Genomic DNA, 23221 nt, shown 5'->3' on the forward strand with positions numbered 1-23221 from the left:
GTCTCCGTGTCTCTTTCCGGTTGTTCGGTCAGAGGGGAAAACATGAACTGGTGAGTAAGCTAACATTAGCTAAACTACCCAACGTACAGGCTCACCACATGGACCTGCTGTCTGTTCCTCTGCCCTTTGTGTTCAGACTCGGGCCCAGCCGTACAGACCTGCTCAGACTGCTGCCGGGTTATCAGGGTGAGTTCAATGCTGTTCTAAACCGTTGCTTCCTTAGGTCATTGTAATGTTTGCAGTGTCTCCGTGCCCAGCATCTCGCAGCTTATTGGTCGATTAATTAGGAGGTCATATTGGTTTCATTAATCAGCACTATGGCTGACTCTTTGAGGCTCTGCTGTAGGATGAGACTGGTCTTTACATGTTGGCCCTCATCAGGAGGCAGCGTTGGCACACTGAAAAACAGTTTAAGGGACGCTTCTGTCTCAGTCACAGGCCTATGAAGACACTGACTGTGCCTGTTATGGAAAGTCTACGGAGGAAGAATAATATACAGAACAACATTTTATTCATACAAACTAAAGGAGCAGTCTGCTGTTTCCCATCAGGGGCAGTTTCAGGGTTTTGCAGATGTGCTGAAATAAACTGGTTACTGGACATTTAGAGCTGCTTTGGCCTGTGTGTGCTGTGTGTAGGCAGGAAGAACCCAGACACGGAAGGTGACAAGATTCTCAGTCATTCAGATCATAATACGTAGAGAAGATTGAAGCAAGGCGTCTGGACCAGACACAGAAGATGAGCTTATTGGACAAATATTAGATTTACTTTTTTAATCCCCAAAGTAAATGTGTATATATAATACATATAGACCCTACTGTAATGTGTGTAATTGTAGTAATTTGCTGACTGTATAAGTCTTTGTGGTTGGTGTCGGTTCCTTCAGCCGTGACTGTTGTTGGAGAGAACGTGATAAAATCATTGACCTTTGACCTCTGCATGAGGACATGTATGTGTGTTATGTTAATGACACTGGTCTGTGATGTGTGGGGAAACCTTTTATTATAATACAGTCAGGGCCACACGGAACAGACTGGACCTCATCGTGCATGTGAAGGGTTAAAGAGTGTGTAAGCCTTCATGTGTTCTGCTAAACTTTGCAGACATGAATGTTCTCTCTTCTGGTTGTTGTTAGTAACTGTTTGCTCAGTCACATCTTCAAGCTGAGCTTCAGCTGCAGAGAAAGGAAACTGGATCTGTTTCCTGACTGCAGACATGGAGGAGGAAGTCACAGGTCAAGGAACGTTTCATTCCAGTGCTCCGAGTCGGGTAGATGCTGAACAGAATCAGAGATACTTCACTAATCGCAGGGGCAAAGTGCTTAAACTTTAAACGCTTTAGGCTGATCGCGCAGGGTTAACGGCACCTCTTTATCAAAGGTTTAAAAAGAAGAATATTGTGGAGTCGGCTAACATCACTTCAGAGTACAGTTGTTTTGTTACAGCACTAGGATAGAATAGATTTTCAGGTCTTAACGTGCTCGCTGAATAAACACCATCATATATTGGCTGCCTCCTTTGTATCGATCAGCTGCTGGAATCCTCGCGGTTACTCCTTGGTGGGTCATCCTGACTTTACTTTGAAAATCCTAGGACCGGAAGTGTTGCCGTGGTTGTTGCGGCTAACGGGTGGAAAGATGTCCGCTCCTCTCAGGGAGCTGACGGGCCGTGTCGGGGCTCTCTGCCCCGTCGCATGGCGGTCGCTGCTGCGGAGGAATCAGCCGGTGAGGTGTCCGGTTCGGCGGATGTCCCGCTCACAAACAGGTGCTGCGCTGGAGCCACAGCTAGCTGGCTAACGTTAGCTTCCCAGCCGGCGCAGTCAGACCGACTCTGGTTTCTCTCTGTTTTTGTTAGTGTTACTCGGGTTGTCATGGCAGCGCAGATACAGGAAGTGTGTGTTAGCAGCCACATGCAAACACAGAGCAGCAGGTAACAGCTGGATGATGTGAGGACAGCGACACCTAACACATCACTGACGTTTGGTCAGCGACACACAAACAGACACGGCTACTAAAGGCTAATTAGCCTAGCACGTGTTGTTTATGGTCGAGTTCTATTTAAAATGCGTCTCAGTTCCTGTAGAGGGCGCTCTGCACAGGGTCCTGGGTGGATTCAGTTTAGGTTGTAACGTGTTTTACAATCAGAAGTGTCTATTTTACAAGCTGAATTAACCCATAAAACACTAGCATGCTGCTAACAGCTGCTGATTGGTCAGTTCAGATTAGAACTGATGGGGACAGGAGGTCCTCCCTCCATGGCAGCCAGAGTCCTCACATATTTCTCTATAGGGGCTCTGCTGCTTCTGGCTGATGTGTCCAATCAGAGCGGAGGATGCTGGGAAGTGGCTTGTGGTGATGTCACTGATAGTTATAGAACAGAGTTCAATCACTGTTCTCCTTTACAGCTCCTGGCTCACCATCTGACTCTTCTTTCTGCAGGGGAAAGCATTCGGCCTCTAGAGGGAGTCAGAGTCCTAGACCTGACCAGGTGAGAGTCTGTTTGAATTCTCTGACGTTCAGTCTGTGCTGTGCGGTCACTGATGCTGTCCGGTTACATGTCTGCAGAGTCCTGGCCGGTCCCTTTGCCACCATGATCCTGGCAGATCTGGGAGCTGAGGTGATCAAAGTGGAGCGGCCAGGTGGGTTTTTTTTTTAATTTTACAGCTCATCTCAGAGCGAGGGACTGTGACCACGTCAGAACATGTTTTTGAACAGGTGCAGGTGATGACACCAGAGCCTGGGGTCCTCCGTTTGTTGGCTCCGAGAGCGCCTACTTCCTCAGCATCAACCGCAACAAGAAGGTCAGTGACGCACAGCAACTCAACACAACTCTCTGGACTACAACAGGCTCGTTTTAGTTCAACATAAACCTGAGAATGCTCTGAAGGTCTGACGCTTAATGTTTCAGATTTATTCATCAGTGTTATCACATCAGTGTCATTGATTCATCAGTTTAGATGATCATGACACTCACAACTCTGCACATGTATCATGCCCAATCTTACCCGCAATCCTCTGCACAGAGGATGGCAGGTACAACACACATACGGAGGATGATGAAGTTTAGGATGGGACATCAGTGTGACGTTTAAGTTATGGGAGGAAGAAGGTCAAAGTTGTGTTGTTGTGGCACTTGTGTGCAGACGGGGCACATGCTCATGTGACAGTGTACTTCTGGATGCTTCCTTGGGCTGATGGTGTCTGAGGGGGTGGAGCATGTTATGATTTGCATATTTGATATTATATTTGATATTGTATTTGATATTGTTCATTGGGTATTAAACAGGGTAATTCAATTCAGTTTTATTTATATAGCGAATTCAGGGGCCGGACTGCAGGTCAGCTCTTGAGACTAAGGAGAGTAGAGGAGAGGTCAGAGGGAAACTGCTACCCCGACAGTGTAGGCCTAGAGCAGCATAGCTGTGCTAAAAGTTTAAGATTTTATCAGCCCTATGACACCTGTTATACCAGTGGCTGAGGCGACTGTAACTATACCTACCAGCCCTACACACTAGGTCTAAGGCTAACTGTACGCCTTACTAAACAGAAAAGTTTTAAGTCTAGTCTTAAAGATGGAGGCAGTGTCTGCTTCTCTGACCCATATTGGTAACTGGTTCCATAGTAGCGGTGCCTGGTAGCTAAAAGCTCGTCCTCCCATTCTACTTTTATGAATCCTAGGAACTACAAGTAAACCTGCACTCAGAGATCTGAGTGTCCTATTAGGAACATATGGTACAATCAGGTCCTGCAGATACAATGGAGCAAGTCCACGAAGAGCCTTGTAGGTTAGAAGAAGGATCTTGAAGTGTATTCTTGAGTCCACTGGGAGCCAGTGAAGAGACGCTAGAACAGGAGAGATATGATCCCTTTGGCTGCTTCCTGTCAGAACTCTAGCTGCTTCGTTCTGGATCAGCTGCAGACTGTTGATGGAGTGATGTGGACATCCAGACAATAATGAGTTGCAGTAGTCCAGTCTTGAAGTGACAAAAGCATGGAGGAGCTTTTCAGCATCACTCTGAGAGAGGATGCTCCTGATCTTAGTAATATTACGTAGGTGAAAGAAAGCGGTCTTGGAGACCTGCTTAATATGAGAGACAAACGACATGTCTTGATCAAAGATAACTCCAAGGTTCCTCACAGTCGTACTGGAGGCCAAAGTAATTCCATCCAGAGAGAAAGTATTATCTGATAATCTAGTTCTGAGATGTTTAGGTCCAAAAACAATGACCTCAGTCTTGTCTGTGTTTAATAGTAAAAAGTTGGAGGTCATCCAGCCCTTTATGTCCTTCAGACATGTCCTTTAGACACGCCTGTAGTCTGACTAGCGGCTCCGTTTCTTCAGGCTTCATGGATAAATACAGCTGGGTATCATCAGCATAACAATGAAAGTTTATGCCGTGCTTCTGGATGATGTTTCCTAGAGGGAGCATGTAGAGGGTGAACAAGATCGGTCCTATGCAGACTGGTCCTATGCAGGTGGTCATTTAGCTGACTTACAACCACTCTTTCAAGTATTTTATAAGCCTGTATTGTTGAAGGGGTTGATGCTAAGCTGTCACGACCAGCAGCTTGCTGATCAGGACACTGTGAGTATCCATGACTGTCACCTTATCTGCTGATGTCTCCATCTTATTGGCTGATATTTGAGCTTGTGTCTTGCTGGTAATATGGCGTAGCATGTCACACTCTGAACTTCTGGTGTTCGCACAGAAACACCAACACATCCTCCATGTTTTTATTGAGCTTCATCCAGTTCTGCTGTGGTTGGAAATGTGTTCCAAAGAACCAAAACAAAACCGGCTGTAACTTCTGATTTCAGAGTGTTGCTGTGGACCTGAAACATCCCAGAGGAGTCCAGATCATCCAGGAGGTAAGTCACGGACAGCTGAGAACAAAACAGCACTCTGACCTGAGAAACTGGGGGAACTGTCCCTTTAAGGCTCCTGTGTACACCTGTTGATGATGCTGTGTCTCAGCTTGCAGGAGTGTGTGACGTGCTGGTGGAGAACTACCTGCCCGGGAAGCTGCAGCAGATGAGTCTCGGATACGATCAGCTGAGCGGAGTCAACCCACAGCTCATCTACTGCTCCATATCAGGTACAGCATGTGGATCTGCTGTGTGGCTGAGACCATTATTATGTTCATATTGACAAGGCCATAAAAACTGAAAGTCCTACCCTCCTCAGCACCCAGCAGGAAGCCATGAGGGAGTCACATGTGAGCAGCAGTCACATGACCAACATTTAGAGTCTCTGTCTGACCTGCAGCTGATTTCTGTCTGAATACCTGAGTTATTCTGCACACACACTGACTGCTCTGACTGCAGACATGACAGTGTGACTGTTTTTAAACTGTTTGTGTCAAACTGATCAATGTGTGTGAAAGGGTTAATTTCCTCCTCGTCTAATGTTTGTGTTTTCAGTCCTGAGGGTGGCGCTGCAGGACACCTTTCCTGAGCAGGGACAGGATGTTAGTGTCTTTGTTTTGGAGTGAGGGGGACTCTGAGGCTGGGCTGGGTTAACAGGTTGTGATGATGATTTCTGCCTCCGTCAGGCTGGCTGCTGTTGGTGGTGTTCATTGATCCTTTGTATCAATATTAGACAGACTCTGAAGCAGCAGTTTGACTTCTCAGGCAGAAAACGGACTCAATAGAGATCAGTGTCAGACCTCCTGCAGTTTTCACTCTGAACCACTGGGTGTCATCTGAGTCCACAGGAAACACAGCCAGGGTTCATAAGTCCTTTAACAACACACTCTTCATGTTCGTTCATTCATTGTTTTATGGGGGCTGCTGCACACACAGTCACCGGGCGTTTAGTGTGTGTGTGTCTCACTCACTGGTTTGCTTTATGGGTGTGAGCAATAATAAACTGATGCAGAATAATAATCCAGTGATAACAGTGAGGCCGACTGCAGCCACATCAGGACACTGACCTGATGTCTTGGTGTCCTGCAGTGCCCCCCAGAGGCTGCAATGAGCCATCGCCTGGTGCCTAGATCACATTCATTGCCGTTTGCTGGTGTTAAAGAGCAGTGAGGTGATGTCCTCATGTGATAGCGTTAGCTTTGTGTCATAGCTAGCCCATGGTTAGCATGTTAAGAGGTTAGCATGCTGTTGAAGTTTGAGGAGGTGAAGCTCCTGCTGTCAGACCTGTAGAGGCTGCAGTACAGGTCTGTTGACATCCACATCTGTCCAGACCAGTTCTTTTACATCTATGAATGCACACTCCTCCTCTGTGCTCCTCCCCTTATTCTGTCCTCTTTTTGTCCTCGTCTGGCTCTTTGTGTTCCAGCATCATCACACCACCCCTCCTTTCGGACTACGTTACCCAGGAGGCCTCATTAAGCTGCAGCAGCTGGATGCAGCTGGCAGATTTACAGTCTGAAAGAAACTGTCAGAAAACCATCAGTTTTTAGACTGATCAGAACCTGATCAGGGTTTGATTCAGGATTCCTCTCAGTGTCCTCCTGTGATGCAGATCAGTCCTGTGTGTGTCTGTGTCCAGTGATGGGAGTGTTTTGTGTTGGTCTGACTCTGGCCTCTGTAGGAACTCTCTCTGGTTGTTTAGTCAGAGCTGCAGACTCAACACACTGCTGGAATGTGGTTTTCCTGGAAGAGGAGACGCCGAGCAGGCGACGGTTTGATTCCCTGCAGCGTCTCCTTGTAGGTCAGCAGCACTAATCTGTGTGTGTGTGTGTGTTCAGGTTACGGACAGACCGGCCCTCAGTCTCAGAGTCCAGGCTATGACTCCATCGCCTCTGCTGTGTCTGGGATGATGCACATCACAGGGCCCGAGGTCAGACTCTGTTGTGTTCTGTTAGTTGAGCTCTTTAGAGTATTAACCCTTTATGTGTGAATGACCTTATAGTGCTCATGTCCTCACACATGAAGGACATTAATGAAGGATAAGGTCACATATTGGCTGTCAGTCGTCAGTAGATGGAGGCGGAGGGAGCTGTTACTGTGCTCCTGCTCACACTCTGTGTGGACCAATTAACCTCAGCACAGAGTGTCTAAATGTATCCTCACTGCCCATAATGCTTCTCTTCTGTTGCCAGGATGGTGACCCGGTACGCCCAGGCGTTGCCATGACAGACCTGGCGACGGGGCTGTATGTGCACGGAGCCGTCATGGCCGCCCTGCTGCAGCGTCACAGGACAGGGAGGGGAGTTCACATCGACTGCAACCTGCTGTCCTCACAGGTGAGATCGAGCGGCCAATCGGCTCGCAGTCTGTTCCACAAAATAAAAACAGTGGGGATTTATCTCCTCAAATGTCTGGTTTATAAATCAAAGCGAATGTTTGAAATTGATGCAGGGAGGGTCAGAACAACTGAGTTTGTCCTCTTGGTAATGTTTGAAATCTGGAAGGTAAACTCAGCAGGAGGCTCAATAAAACAGCCTAAAATGGTCTCAGCCTGCTGCAGGTGTTTACAGGGTGCATTCAGGGACAGGCAGTAAATGTCACCGCTTTTGCTGAATGTCAGATTCCATCCAGATTAGTGGGGTGTTTTTGATGGTGCAGGTAAGCAGCAGTATGATGCCCTTATCCTGTGTGTGTGCAGACATTTAAACAGCCATTGATTTATCCTGAAAAGTCGGCCCAGTTTAGACAAAGTGATCAATAATCCGGCACAGTTTAAACAAATCTGGTGATTCGTAATCCTGGAAGCGGCGGGGCCGGCAGATGGATGGGCGTGTGCGTGGTTCTGGACTCTGAAGTATGGGAGACACCCAGGGTGCGCTTGATTTGCAGCCTGAGGACACGCTGCTTGTGTGACAGTGTTGCTTTTAAACGTGTGTTTTATGTTGGCTGTGTTTTCATTTCTCGGCTCTTTGGCGAGGACAGACGCCGTGACACGACCCGGTTCAGCTCGTTTCAGAACTTTATGGTCCTCCAGAGAGAAATTCAGAGACTAGAGTCAAAACACGTAGAGCCGCCTGTTTCCTGTTGAAAAAGCAGCTCAGAGAGTTCACGTGTTCAGATAAGTCCAGGGTGATGATTGAGGAGTGATAAATGATTGATTAGGTCACACGACTGTCTGATGGACCGATAAAACGCAGACAGTGAAGTGCAGGCTGAGGCTGGTTTTGGAGGCTGCGAGGTCTCCATCCCTGCGGTTACCCTGCATGCCTGCGTAAAGTGCTGTGACCACAGGCACGCCGGCCGCAGAGGGATGCAAACAATGAGCACACACACTGATCGGAGTCCATGTGGACCGCTTTAAGTGAGTTCGGTTCGGGTGTCCGAGGAAATCTAGAGCAGGTCCTGAAAGGCTGTGAAGTTCAGCTCGGAGCAGCCGTGGTGCGTTGGAAATGACAGAAAATAAGAAACATTTCCACAGACTGCAGGGGGTTGAGAGGCCGACTCCTGCTGTTCAAGGCTGAAGTCACAAATGGAATTATTCAGCTGTGTGTCTGCAGCAAAGAAGGCCGCGCAGAGGTCTCCTCACAGGAAACACAAACCTGCAGGTGACACAGGCCAGAGGATCCATAGCACTGTCCTGCCTGGAATCCTTTGAGGGGACACTTTCAGAGAGCTGAAATCCTGTCTGAACCCAGGACCAGCTCAGACACACACAGGGCTGTGGGATTTCAAACTCCAGCTCCCAGAATGCACTGGGCTGGGTGCTGGTCAGAGGCATTAAAATGTCCTGCTGCGGAAATCTGTCCTGCTGTTCATCAGAACACAAACAGCCTGACCAAGCTCTGCATGGAAACTCGGACAGACACCTGTGAAGATTGTACAATTGACAGTAATCAAGAAAAATTTAAAATTCATATTTGATAAACATCTGTCAGATATTAAAGGTGTAAGCAGCTGCTGTTCAGTCGGCAGATGTTTCTTCACCTCCTTCCATGTACCTGCTTCACACGGATCGTTTTATATGTTTGTTTTCTGTCTGATAGTAAATTAGCTGCTTAGCTAACTGCATCATGAGATGTTCGGTTACATGAGAAGACCTCCGACATGTGACTGACCCACAGTAAACACATTAATGGGAAATAAAGTGCAGGTTCCCTGTAATGACAGCGTTGGGACAGAGTCTGTCTCTGCTGCTCCGTCTTTGCGCTCTGACTGTGGACGCTTCTTCTCACCACATCAAAGTCCTCTGCTGATTGTCCTGTAATTTCTCTGGTTGGATTCTGTCAGGACTGATGGACGCCGTCTCACATGTGGCGTCTCTGTCCTTCAGGCCTGCGCAGCCTGTAGTTAGAGCCAGGCCGGGTCCTGTTGTGGGTTTCCCGGCCGAAACTGAGAATAATATTGATTTCTAAATGGAGGGGTGATTGACGGCACCACCCATCTGAGTGTCAGGCTGTCTGTGCGCCGTCATGTCGACGTCATCTGCTGCTCTGATCCTCTGCTGCTCCCCTCTAATCACACACTTTTCTTCCTTCCTTCTCCTCTGATTGTCTCCTTCAGGCTCAGCATATACGTTAAAGCGAGATGACATTTAAAAACATGGCTGCACCACAAGATGATCAAAACCTTCCTGCTGTAAAACCTGCACTTTTATTCCGATGCTGCTACTGTCTGTCAGGAGAAATACTGGGTTCAACTCACCAAAGATTTTAAGAACCTTTGAGAGGTTCTATGAGTTAGAAAACATGCATTAAGCAGTTAGATCAGTCAGCGGAACACTACCAGCCTGTTGAAAAGACAAACTGCTAGCTGTCTGATGTAGCATCATGCTAAGTAGATAGCAGCGTCCAATTCACCCACACGATATCAGCTAGCTGACTGTTTGAGGATCGAATTTTTAGGTGACAAAAATACCTAACAAATTCAGTGTTGCTAAGCGAAACTTGTATTTTTGTAATACTGACTGAAGCATTGTCTAATCGGATGTAGAGTTTTCTTTGTATTGCTTGGAAACAACAAGCTAGAATATAGATTTGCATGCTCAGCCTGGGTGAACACATGCAGACTGTTAGCATGCGTTAGCCTCACTGCTGTGGGTGAACACATGCAGACTGTTAGCATGCGTTAGCCTCACTGCTGTGGGTGAACACAGGCAGACCGTTAGCATGCGTTAGCCTCACTGCTGTGGGTGAACACAGGCAGACCGTTAGCATGCGTTAGCCTCACTGCTGTGGGTGAACACAGGCAGACCGTTAGCATGCGTTAGCCTCACTGCTGTGGGTGAACACAGGCAGACCGTTAGCATGCGTTAGCCTCACTGCTGTGGGTGAACACAGGCAGACCGTTAGCATGCGTTAGCCTCACTGCTGTGGGTGAACCCACTGCTGTGGGTGAAAATATAAATTGAAGATGAGCTGCTGGTTGTTTCCAACAGCAACAAAAGGGAACACTCTGACAGTTGTGTCCATCTCTGCCTTCTTCTGTCTCCGTCTCTCAGGTTTCTTGTCTCAGCCATATTGCCGCCAACTATCTGAATGCAGGGAAGGAGGCCAGACGCTGGGGGACGGCCCACGAGAGCATCGTACCATACCAGGTAACACCTCTAACCGCCACCTCTAATAGCTCAGCTGTCCATCTGTCTCTCTGTCTGTCTGTCTGTCTGTCTGTCCCCCATTGGACACCCTAACTGGTCTGTAGCTGCGGAAGGTTTCTGGTGAAGTCTTGACAGCTGACATCAGAGAATAAGTGAACAGGAGGAGTCAGACAATTAAAAAACAATTAGTGTCAGTGTGAGTGTTTTAATGTCGCTCTGTGCCCTGTGTGGAAGTGATTTCATCTCATTATCTGCTCGTATATCTGACCGCTGACCGCACCGGCAGTCCTCATCTTCACACGATGCTTCCTCTGAACATGTTTTCTTTCTTTTTCAAAACGTTACTCTTCCATATGAATAAATGACCTTCCTCCTTTGGTGACATGCGCAGTGCCCTGCCGCTGACAGTGAAGTAGAGAAGTATTGGCCTGTTAAATTCTCCTCCGTCTTCACTTGTGTCTTTTTTTTTTTCCAATCGCATTTCTAAGTTTATTAAAAACATAAGAGACTCAAGTAAAACACATTTGTCTCCTCCCTCGGCTTCTCTGCGGTGTCGTTAAAATGTGAATTATCTACTTAAAGCACAGCACAAACATTCAAAGCACTCTGGGGCGTTGGCTGGATACTTTCACAATAAGAGCATGGAACTGAGCAGAAACCACACAGGAGACGGTGAATGAAGGGCATCGGCTGAACCTGCTCTGTGGAGCTTCACAGGAGACTCCGTTTGTTGCTCTGCTGTGAAGTTTAGGGAACGCTGCAGCAGGTTTAATGTGTCATTGGAAAAATAAGGTTCTGGGCCTTGAGCAGCTAAAACTCTTTTCCTGTCAGACAGCCTGGGTTCAGATCATGGAGCAAAGAACAGTCACTGGTCTTCCTTTGATTCTCTGTGGTGGAAACTCTTCTTCTTACTCTTTGGAAAGTCATTTGAGTCATTCTGTGAATCCATTTTAAGATTTTAAGATATGAAAGTGATTAACCTGAGAAACATCATGGAGGTCGTCCTGTTTGTAAAGGGCTGATTGGATGAAGATCGGTCACCGTCTATCAGTAGATGACTTCGACCAATCAGATCAAAGATGAAACACAGCAAATCACTGAGGCTCTCTGACAGCTAGCATGTAGTAGCTAGCATGTGTGTAGAGGACTGTTGTTTCTCTGTGAGGACAATATGAGCATAAAGTCACTTTGAAACAAACTGATCAAAGCAGAAAAGTCTTCATGAAGCAACAGACACAGAACTGACAGCACTTCCTGACTGGACTCTGATTGAACAGAACCAAACATCTCATGAAGTCTTTTGAAAGAATCTTGATCAATGCAAATTGTTTTGCGTCTCTGATTAGATTATTTCAAATTAATAAACTGAATAAGTGACAGAAAGATAAAAAGATCCAGATGAGTCGGAGCTCAATGATCCGAGTATTTAGACAAACACGCCTGAACTGAACCAGCTGTCAGAACCTGGCTGAAGTAAAGAGGTTGCTCACTGAGCAGGACAGACATCGAACTAATTCCAATCAAATGAAGTGATTAATATTCAATAAATGGATGGATCAATAAAAAGGAGCAGAGCCGCTTCACAGTCAGAGCTGTGCTTTATATCAGAGTCTGCTTCACATTACCGTCTCTGAGCCCGAGGGAAATGTTCCTGTGTTATTATGGAGGTTCATGACTCACATGTGGACGTTTGCATTAAACCATTTCACACACACACACACACACACACATAGATAAACTGTCGGCTCCGCCTGATGTTTCTCGTCTTCCGCTCGGTGTGAACGTGGCGGCTCGATTCTTGTGGTCGTCATTTCTCACCAGCCGCAGCTTTATTGTCCGATGCTCAGATCTAATCCTCATGTGAACCACTTTTACCCACAATGCTGCTCTTCCCCCCTCTCTCCCCCGGGGCGCCGGAGATGAAAGCGGAGCAGACGGGTTCGCCGGAGATCATGACAGTCGAAACAACAGAATTATTGGTGTTGTGGTTGTGGCTTCGCGAGGAAGATATTAGAGCTGAAGAAGTCATCCGTCCTCCACCAGCGCTTTTCAAGTTCACATCTGATTTCTGAGACGGGTCAATTCAAACAGTTCAGACATCCAGCATGTCAAAGAGAAGGCGCATGAGAGGATGGGAGCAGACAGGCAGGAAAGGCTCAGCTCTGGCAGGAGACTTTGTCTCTGTGTGGATAGAAGGACATTTTCAAATGTACATCGTTAGTCAAAGGAAGAAGCGGAGCGCCGTGTCCTTCAGCGGCACGCCGTCAGCAAAGATTCTACGACCAGTCAACAGCAGGCAATAAGCCAACAAGAAGTCACTTCGTGTTTGCAGAAATGCAGATGTTAACATGTCCTCGAAGCATAAATATCAAGTTCCCACAAAACATAAACAGAATGTCATTTTTATTCATTAATCTAAAAAATAAATCTGGGATTAATTCTTCCAAAGCTAATATTCTGACTGTACAGCCCCAGATAGCACTAGATAGATACTTTATTGATCCCCGAGGGGACGTTATTACACGAATGATGGATCGTAGGTGACACAGTGGCCTCCAGGCAGAAGTGTCGCTGCAGTTCCTCCAGTGGCCTCTAGAGGCTGAGCCAAAAGGCTTCAGAGTGGGTGATGAGCAGCTTCATCAGACTCAGCTGGCTGTGGTTTGGATGTGATTTACAGCCAGCAGGGGGCAGTAGCCTCCCCGCTGTGACCCCACGGCCCTCTCTGAGGACTGGTTGGGGGTTTTGCGGGTGGACGTCCCATCGCTGTCCCCCTGTGGACTGCGGCAGCCACAAGTCCCTCAGGCCGGGGATGAAAGCGAGGCAGCGGTGTGACTGAAGGGTTAGCGGTCTGAATACACACGGTCACTGCAGAGGGATCTGCTGTGTGTGATGTATGCAGCTCTCATCCTCGTTTCATGTGGTGAAGAGTTTTTATTAGAGGGAGAGGAAGAGAAGGAGAGAGTAAAGATGAAGAGGGAGCTGAAAAGTGAAAGAAGCACTCAGCAGCCAGACTTTTAAACAGGCCTCAGGTTATTAAAGTTATTTCAGAGCTCGTCAGGGACTCGCAGCCTGCTCTTTAATTAGAGTACATTTCATTTCTTCCTGCTGGAAGGATCAACTTAATAAAAACTGATTGTAATCCCCAAAGTCAACATCCGGCAGGCGGCTTCGTGTGCTAACACCTCATGTCTGTTCCAGGGCTTCAGAACCAAAGATGGGCACATTGTTGTAGCTGCAGGCAACGACCAGCAGTTCATCAGGATCTGTCAGGTGAGACACACACACACACACACACAGTCACACGTTACTCCTTCACTGACAACCATTCCTGTTTTTCCTGAGTGAAGGTGCCATGGTGTCCACAGACAGGGGTGGGGTTTTCGGTTGGAGCAGGACTGTCTGCTGTCCTGGGATGTAGGCTAACACTTTGTGTTGTGTTTGCAGGTCCTGCAGCTGATGGAGCTCACAGAGGAGCCACAATACAAAACCAACAAGCTGAGAGTCCAAAACCGTAAACAGCTTCTGCACACACTGTCGCAGAGGTACACACACACACACACACACACTGCAGGTGAAGCTGAGCTGACTCTGGGTCTGAGTGTGGGGCTGTTTTTCTTCTGGCGTCAAATTTGATCACATGACTGCAATCGGAACAGCAGCAGTGTGGTCTCACAGTCTCGTCTGTGTGTGTTCAAAGGATTGTATGTTAGCGTAGCATTAGGAGTGGGCAGTGTCAGCTGCAGTGCTGTGTGCAGGTCCGTGAGGCAGGGTGTAGAGGACCATCACCCACAGCAGGCCTGGTTAAAATCCTCCTGCTGTCTGTGCTCGGTTTAAACGTCCTTTCATGTTCAGGCAGCACAGCACTCACTGAACATGTGATCAGGTACACCACCCAGTCTTTAAATCAGACTCTTCATCTGATGAGGTCTGAACCCTAACATCATCATCATCAGCCAGACCCGTTAGAGTTCCTCTGTACTGGGGATGTCTGTGAGGGTCTGTGGGATGGTTTCCTGACAAAACCAGAGTTTAAAGTGATCAGGGTCAGTCTCTATGACCTTCATTATGCTGACGCATAGCCGGCTCCTATAATCAGTTAGATGAAGTGATGAAGCCCACAAATAGAATTGTGTTCAATAGTCAACCATCAGCTAAGTTTTTCGTACATGAATGAATGAGTGATTTATTACTTCTGATCATGATCTTTGAAATGGAACCGTTTCTCCACATCAGGTTTCTGCAGGAGAAGACAGCTGATTGGCTGAGAAGGTTCAAGGGCTCCGGTGTTCCTGTTGGACCAATCAACAGCATCCAGGAAGTGTTCAGCGACCCACAGGTCAGTCCACACACACACACTTATACTAGATTCATAAGGAAGCTGCAGACATTTTTAGGGCGTGCCGTCGTCCTGTCAGGCTGCAGGTTGTGCAGACCTCTGGTGTGTTGACGTGTTTTGAAGCAGCCTCACTTTGTTGTGGATTCTCTGAACTAGAAAACATGGCACAGCTTTGTTCCTGGCTGTGGCTGTTGTGGTTGGGCTCGTCCCTCTGAGTGTGTCAGCATCACTGTAAACTTAGTGGGGATGATAGCATGAGCAGCGAGCGCTTCACCTCTGTGTCAGACAGGAGGAGGCGTTCAGGTGCATTCTGGAGCTCAGGGGTCACCTGAAGGCATCACGACACAGCTGACCGCTGTGCAGGTTGTGTCTGCACATCCAGACAAAAACAAGACACCGTGTGGTCACCTGAAATAAACCCAGACCGTGTGTGTGTGTGTGTGCTCATCAAACTGTCTGTCCATATGGAATAAAAACACATTAGTCATTTCTCACAGATTACACAACTCAGCATGTTACAATAACACACTGCTCCAGGCCTCTGGACTCTGTGTGTGTGTTAAGAACAAAGCAACACGACATATGGCGTGTGTGTGTATAAATGAAACAGACATGATGTGGATCAGTCGGCGAGCGTCTTTCTGTCTCTCAGATAAAAACAAACACATTGATTAGGGGGCGAGTTAGTCCGACACTTCTTCTGCCTTCTTCCAATCAAATTAGGGAATAGGTCACTTGCCCCGCCCCTTTCAGTGGTGGCTTTCGTGGCTCCGCCTTCCTTCAGTCAGTCCCATCTGTTTTCATCAGCAGCTTGTTGTGTTAGACTAAACAAGGCCAGGTGTGTGCATGTTATTGTGTTTATGTAAGTGAATTCTCCTCCAGTCCTGAAGGAGGCAATGGTGCACCTGCAGCCACTTGATGAATGAACGTTGATTCTTCACTCTGTGGCTGAACTGATCAGATGTATTGATCATGATTGTAGAGAGCGTGCTGCACAGCAGTGTTGTGTGTCGTGTTGAACGTCTGACTCCTCAGTGTTCTTCCTCTTAGTGTTTCTCTGTTTCACAAAATTTTCATGAATGTGTGTTTGTGTGTTTTGAGGCCAACAGCTCCCATCACCACCTGGCACGGCACTGTCATATAAAAGCTATGACTCAGAGTGTGTGTCTGTGTCAGTGTGTGTGTGTCTGTGTTGGTGTGTGTCTGTGTGTGTCAGACCAGCCCATCTGCCTCTATGAGCCTGCTGCTGAAACTTGTTTTCTGTTTGCAACTAACTTTGGACGTACTTTTACTTCTCTCTCTCTCTCACTCACACACACCATGCTGATGATACTGCATGGGGCACTAACAGATATATAGACCCACTTTGGCGGTGTGTGCTGTTGGACGATGTTTATACCCACACCAGCTGCTCTCTGGTTGGACTGAGGGCAGCCTCGATGCTGCTTGGTGGTGTTAAGTGGTATTACATGAGGTTCTAGTTCGCAGCTAGCTGATTAGCACCTTTCTTTGTGTGTGTTTTGATGTGTTTTGATTTATTGAACTAGATTTGTTTTTGAGTACCTTAAAGCCCAGCTGAAACAGACGTTGTGATTGCTGTTGTACTTCTTCAGCATGCTGTAAGGGGGCGCTCTTCCTGTGCTGACTTCAGCCTCGTCACTGTGCTGCATGTGGCGTGTCTTCCTCCTTCCTCCTCAGTGAACATCTGGAGGAAGCTTCAGATGGAGTGCCGTCATTAATCTGAAGGATGTCTGACAGAAAGTACCACGGGCGCTGACCGTGCTCCATCAGCCTCCACTTTAAACGTCAGAGCGCTGCCTTCATGCCCCCTCAGTCTCCTCACTGAGTGCACCGTTCTTAACAGCAGTGCAGCAGGTCAGACGTTTAAATCAGCGTCTGGAGGAACCTGCTCCACCAATCGGCAGCTCTCTGTTTTTCTAACTCTTCTTCACCTGAGCGTGTTCCTTCTCATGAGCCTGTCTCTGCCGCCTCATGATGTAGGGATGGATCGGTCGCTTGGCTTGCTGCTGTGTTAGCACCTTGATCCTTGTGGCTGAGCTGTGGGCTCCAGGTGGCACACGCCGCTCGAGGCCGTGTCCTCATCCAGCTCCTCGTGTATTTCTTTTGCTCTCTGGGAGTAAATGTTTTCCACATGCTGGCTGTAATTAACCAAAATCCAAGCTGCTGCTGAAAGTCTGATTCAGCTCGACAGATTGAGTTTCCTCCTCTCTACAGTTCTCTGTTTACTCTGAGCATGCTGGGAAATAATGGCTGCCTGTGCAGTTTGCTTTCATTAACATCCATTCAGAGGCAGTAAACACAACAGACCACATCAGATCTCATGTTTCACAGGCAGCAGATCACGTCTGAGGGAGCTGCACCGCTGGCTTTGTTGGATTTTATTTTTAAAGTTTCTGTTCTCTCTCTCTCTCTCACACACACACACACACAAATGCATCCTTCTAACACATACTGTGTGAGAATCAAAGCCTGATGACTCACACAGACCTGCTGGCACAAATACTCCTAATGTGGATCAATCCGCTGCTGAAAATAGTCCCTAAAACAACGAAAGTCGCTCAGACACGTCAATGAGCAGCTGCTCGGCAGGAGAAGGTAAACTCCAACTACTGAAGGAGTCAGCTGTGTGATGATCAGGTCTGTTGTGAACGGGATGATAGACATTAAAATGAGTTCCTTTGTCTTATGTTGATGATAACACAGCTCACCGTGTTGGACAGTCATGATTTATCAGGTTTATTGATGACATCTTATTGTCTGTGCGTTGGATCAATACATTCTCTGCCAGTTAATTGAATTGAACCGTTCACTGCATCATATTCCACGCTTGAGTCTGTGTCCTGATGAATTCGTGTTTAGATGAGCCTGTCAGTTTTTATCCACAGCTAATTTGTGCCATGTTGAGACTCTCCCATGTTGTTGCACTTACACTATGTGAATGTAATCATAATTAAAAATTCATCATCCTGATATTGATCTTTGTTCTGGAATTCATCTTCCAACCACAAATCTCTAAATGAACTTCAGCTGCCTGCCAGTTGTTGGATGTTCCTGAACACAGAGTTAACCCCTCGGCTGTTTTCTGCTTGAAACAAAAAAAACCAAAACAAACGTGAAGTGAAAAGAAGCGGCTCAGGCTCGATGCATCTTCAGAAGCATATGTAACATCAGCCGGGATGATTCAGAGCAAAGAGAGGCTGAAACATGAAAAACCAGCAGGGTGTCCCTTCAGTCCTTTAAGAGTGTGTGTGTGTGTGTGTGTGTGAAGTCGTTCCTCCACACAGCAGCTCTGCAGTGAAGCTGCTGCTAATCAGGACGGTAGGAAGTCGCCACCCTGAAATCTGGAAGTGATTTGGAGGAGGGCCAGCGGCTCCTTGCTGCCTCCTCAGGGCTCCTCTCGCTTCTCTTTCTGCTAGTTTAAAGTCAGAGAACTGCAGCTTCCTCAAGTTTTATTCTGATGATTCTCATGTGGACGCTCAGGGGTTAAAGGATAAAGTGATATTGTGCTCAGCTGAGATGGTTTGTGGGCAGCTGTGCTACCATTTACAGTTCAACTGCTGCCCTGCTGATCCAGCTCAGGTCCCTGCCCGTCTGCCTCCTCAGTGCACACTCAGTGACTCCTCCTTTTCAGAGTTAACTCATGTTTGGACTCACTTTTCGTGTATGTCCTTCATCATGTTGTCTTCTTCAGCAGCACCTCACAGTAACAGGATCCCTGCTTCAAACCTGTCGGTTCTCCAGCTTCCTCCTACACTCCTCACACTGCTTCTCTCCACCTGAACTGAACTTACACCCCCTCTGCATAATAATAATAACTGCACAAGGTGTGTGTGTGTACAGTTAGGGGATGTTTAGTTCATTAGCGACTCTTAACTTGGCTGTAGGTGCGTCTCTCTGTGTTAACCCTGTGATGTCCTGGGTGTACCCCGCCTCTCGCCCACTGACAGCTGGGACAGGCTCCAGACCCCCGGGCTAAGACAGACCATGGAGGATTCTCTTGTTTTGTGTCTTCTTTCTGTTTTCACACACATGTTCAGATCTTGAAGTCATTACAGTGGTTTGTACCTTCTCACCGCTTCCTGTTTCTGCCCTCTTGTTGCTCTCTCTCTCTTCTTGGTAACCAGCCTCGTTTTTAAGATGCTCCGTCCGTGTGTCTCATGTCGCCTGGGCAGCATCCAGCTCCTTCAGAAAATATCCAGCTAAATATGGCTTTAATATCCTGACTACTGGAGGTGCGCTTGATTTATCCCAGCTGAAAGCTGAACAGCCTCTGAAGGCTGAAACCAGCCACCTGTGTGCTGAGCTGGACCTTCTGTAAGACTGGAACTGGAGAATTGAACCTTAAACCCAGGCACCTGCACTGCCTTGCTCAGAGGGAGATGGACCCCTGATGTTATTGGCTGGCTGCTCTCAGTGAGGGACTACACGGCTTCCCTGTGGTGGTAACACGGGGACTGGTGCTGTGAGTGGCAGCGCTTTGTGTTATACATCCACGCAAACAGGAAATTGAGTTTGACCTGTGTGATGTTAAGAGTCCTGCTCTCCCTCTTGGTGGGCTGAACAATGACTCAGGAAATTAAACAGTATCCGGCTCACTTCAGCCCGGTGGAGTTCTAAACCCAGTGTAACGTCTAATCCAGCCAGAGAAGAGCGACGAACTGCCAGCTTCCCGTTTCAGAGTCTGAAATCTGCTTGAGGGGGCCGAGCTCTGGAATGTGACCTCCAGCTTTTAACTGTGGAGTCTGAACTCTGGCAGTATTGGTGCCTTGCTTACAGGAACTAAAGCAGTCATTCACCTGGCAGGTCATCCTGCAGTTACTGTAGTACCCATGGTGACACGCTGTTTTCCATAGACCCATCATGGTGGTCTCTGAAGGAAGACTTCTGCACCGTGGCGCCGCGCTGAGAGGCAGTCGAGCCCCTGATTATGTGCAGTTTTTCTTGATACAGAGACCCAAACACTCATAGTACCAGACTGGAGGTCTATGAGGATCAACTCACTGTTGGAGTCCCTAGTGACTGCCGGCAGTACTGCATGGTTTTGACACTTCTGCTTGGGCCTCAGTTCTCTGGCTGCACGGTGATGTGGGAGTTCACCCTGTGCCCCCCTGATGTTTTTAGCTTTTATTTCATTCCTTTCCTCAGTTTTATGGTTGAAATCCAGCCTTTAAAGTATCTTTGTTAGGACAGGAGTTCCACAAATAACATTTATTACTGTCTGGAAATTGTCAAATAAAACACAGATGCCATAAAAATGATGCTGCTGAAGCACTCCCACTCCTGGGCTGTTAGGGACCTCACACTGTGGACTGGAGAGCAAAGCCAGCCTCAGATACAGATCTGCAGAGGTCCAGGTTCTTCTCTGAGGCGTTAGACAGAGGTGGAACACAAGATAATCTGCAGCACGTTCATGTCAAATTCTCTTTAGATTTATCCAGTGTGACGGTATTCCTGACGCTGTGGGATCAATGGAGGGACGGATCAAACCAAGAAAAAGTCCCGCTATTCGTGAATTAAAGGCTCCCCATGTCTGATAAAGGTTTCCTCTGGGATCCACCCATCAAGTGAATTACCTGGCTGGGTGAATGTGAGGTATGAGGTGGAAAGTCTTTGAAACTGAGAGTTTTAGTGCAGAAGATCTTCTTCTAACCAGGCTCACAGGCCAGATGAACCTTCTGTTGAAACAGCCACCATCCAGCCTGTAGACTGCTGTACATCTGCTCCATGGTCAGGTCATGTCAGGCTGATGGTGGGGTTTGTTAGTTAAGTCCTGTCTATACAGGGTCTGACATTAACACCAATTCTGAATATGAATCTGGACTTTAGGTGGACTCAGATGCTGCCAGAATGGTTAGCGAGACAGTCCTCTGCAACCTGTGGGCTGCGTCAGCGAATGTTTGTCTGTATTTACTTAGAAAACCAGGAAATCAGCCTTTACTAGAGACTTCAGAGTCAAAGTTTTACATCAAGCCAGTTTATATGTGACAGTACCTTGGTAACTGAACTGATGTCACTTCCTGTCTGTACTGCCATACCAGGTCACGTCAGGTTTCGTCACATTGTGTGGGATTGTTTCTAGAAACCCTAGAGATCTATCCGAGAGGAAGGACCAGTCTCTAAACCACAAAATGATGGAGGGAACTTTGACAGGCTGGATTCTTCCTCCACAGACAGTGAATGATGGCGAGGTTCGCCTCAGGCTGAATATAAACTCATGTCGACAGACTTGTGGTTCCCTCCAGGTCACGTAGACCTAACCCCGTTCTGTTCCCTGATAACCCAGAGAAGCCACAAGCTGACAGCTGAACGCAGCTCCGGGGAAATATATTTCTGGTCTGGATGAGTGGTGGGCTGAATTCATGAATGTGGAGGAGCGATGGCCAACTTCAAGTTCAAAATGAACTTGAATACAGACGTGCTCTCACGGCAGATGATGGATGTTCTCATAACTTTGGCCTTGGTCGATATAATGGTGCATTCACTGACTCCTAATAAACTCTTCATTACGATGTCAGTGTTTTATGACAGTATCCTCTAGCAGCAGGACTTCAGCCTCCGACACATCTTGTGGATGGTTTCAGTGCTCTGAGCCTTTATTCTGTGGAGCTGAGGTGGCTCGGGCACATGGTGAGGACGCTCTGCCCTTTAGGACTCCTTCTTTTAGAGGATCACCAGGCAAGAAGTCCAGCCAGGCCGTACCTGAGGGCCTGATGGCCTTATCAGTGACCACGGCTAAGTTGTTGTGCAGTCAGAAAACGTGATGTGAGTCTGTCTACACTTTAATTACAGAGCTGAGAGGTGCAGTAAGCTCGACGATGGTGTCTAAGACTCTGCACATGGTACTTGTGAAGTGATTTGTTGCTCCTCATATTGATAACAGATGGCTTGTTTAAGATCAGAATAATATAAACAGAGTCCTTTTTGGAGCTCTTGAAGAATCCACAGGATAAACAGGCGCTGGTGGTTCTACAGTTTGGATCGTCAGCATAGCCCAGTCCGCCTCTCTGGGGGTTTTAGGTGGTTTGGAAGACACTCCGCCAACCTCTTCCTCAGCTTCCAAACACATTTCTCTCTCAGATAAATCGTCTTCGCATGTCAAACGATGGATCGCTCTGTTATCAGAGGCAGTGCCGAGTCAGCTGCTCATAACTCAGTTTGGCTGGCCGGCAGCATTTTTCTGTAATGGACCCAACGAGCATAATCAAGAAGAGGAAAAGTGATGAGACAACACACACGTAGGTAAATGCTGTGGGCCTGGAGGATGTTATCAGTCAGCTCCTGGTGGGAGATCCATCACTTTGAATAGAAATCACAGATGATGACCCAAAACAGAGAGAAGATGTGACCCAAACACAGCAGAGTAATGTAGAACAGACTCAACCAGACCTTCTTATTCATTCAGATTTAATGCAATGTTAACAGCTGCTTTCCTGTCCGTCTGACATGGACCTTCTTTCCCTGCAGTGTCTTGGTTTCATAGTGTGTATGAAGCAGCAACACCGCACAGTTCCCCCTCACCAGAAAGTCCACCATCTTTAGAGCCTGAAGGTAACATGAGTGAAAACAAAAGCGTGAGCAGCAGCTGTTCCACAGCCAGGTAACGACCGGGGTTGACTTTCTGGCTAAATGTGACCACATCTCAGTGTTGGAGGAGGTCAAGTGGACACATAGTTTACCGGTGAGGGTGTGTTTTTCTTTTGTTTCCTCCTGCACATTTTTATCAAATCTACTTGCTGTTACACAGAGATTTGTGACGTGTCCCCTCGTCAGAGCATGTTAAACTCCTCCACCCTCAGCGGTCGGACATTTTTCTGACAGTCCTGTGAGATTTGAAAATGATGCAAGTCGTTGTTTTGTTAGACTTTCACAGCCCTGTTCTTCAGAAAACTTCAGACCTGTTGCTTGCTGTGAACTGAGTTTAATGATGCATGCTGTCCAGTCACCCTCTGATCCGCATCCGTGGACAAGTGTGTGAATATTTTAGAGCGCCTGGTTTTTAGCGTGTTCTGAGGGTTCAGGTTTAAAAAGACCCGAGTGGCTCTCTGTGTATAATCACAGCCTCACATCCGTCCTTATTGTTTCATTTTTGGTGACTCATCCATCGTCAGACACCTGCAACTGAGAGGTTTGTTGGTTAAATCCTCATGAAACATTTCAGGTCTGGGTTTTATCTGCAGCAGTTGCTTGGAAACATTCATGAAATTTAATTAAGAGCGTCACAACAGATGAGCACATAATCAAATTCCTGGACTTCACTTTATTTCCCAGGAAACAGGAGCAGGTTTGACATGGATTCCTGGGATCTCAGTTCCTGGTATTCAAAGTTAAACAGGACTCTGAAGCAGCCATTCATTTGAGATGATGAACTTCATTATGAGCTGCGTATCTAAGAGCACTTGGACCTGT

General features: G+C 47.3%; 1 protein-coding gene across 2 annotated transcripts in view; it reads left to right on the top strand.

Moving 5' to 3' along the window:
* The first annotated feature begins 1596 nt into the window (after positions 1 to 1596).
* sugct (succinyl-CoA:glutarate-CoA transferase) overlaps positions 1597 to 23221 on the top strand; it is a 41648-nt gene continuing 20023 nt past the window's right edge. The window contains exons 1-13 of one of the 2 annotated variants that reach the window (XM_028432976.1): positions 1597 to 1763; positions 1854 to 1928; positions 2438 to 2486; positions 2564 to 2637; positions 2714 to 2799; positions 4818 to 4868; positions 4975 to 5095; positions 6704 to 6795; positions 7058 to 7201; positions 10363 to 10458; positions 13657 to 13728; positions 13903 to 14000; positions 14692 to 14794. In XM_028432976.1, coding sequence (XP_028288777.1) covers positions 1637 to 1763; positions 1854 to 1928; positions 2438 to 2486; positions 2564 to 2637; positions 2714 to 2799; positions 4818 to 4868; positions 4975 to 5095; positions 6704 to 6795; positions 7058 to 7201; positions 10363 to 10458; positions 13657 to 13728; positions 13903 to 14000; positions 14692 to 14794 — 1188 coding nt within the window. In that variant the 5' untranslated portion in view covers positions 1597 to 1636. The remainder of the gene's footprint in view (positions 1764 to 1853; positions 1929 to 2437; positions 2487 to 2563; positions 2638 to 2713; positions 2800 to 4817; positions 4869 to 4974; positions 5096 to 6703; positions 6796 to 7057; positions 7202 to 10362; positions 10459 to 13656; positions 13729 to 13902; positions 14001 to 14691; positions 14795 to 23221) is intronic. The other variant, XM_028432977.1, reaches the window with a different exon arrangement.

This window comes from Parambassis ranga, chromosome 20 (genome assembly GCF_900634625.1).
Source record: "Parambassis ranga chromosome 20, fParRan2.1, whole genome shotgun sequence".
NCBI classification, from domain to species: Eukaryota; Metazoa; Chordata; class Actinopteri; family Ambassidae; genus Parambassis; species Parambassis ranga.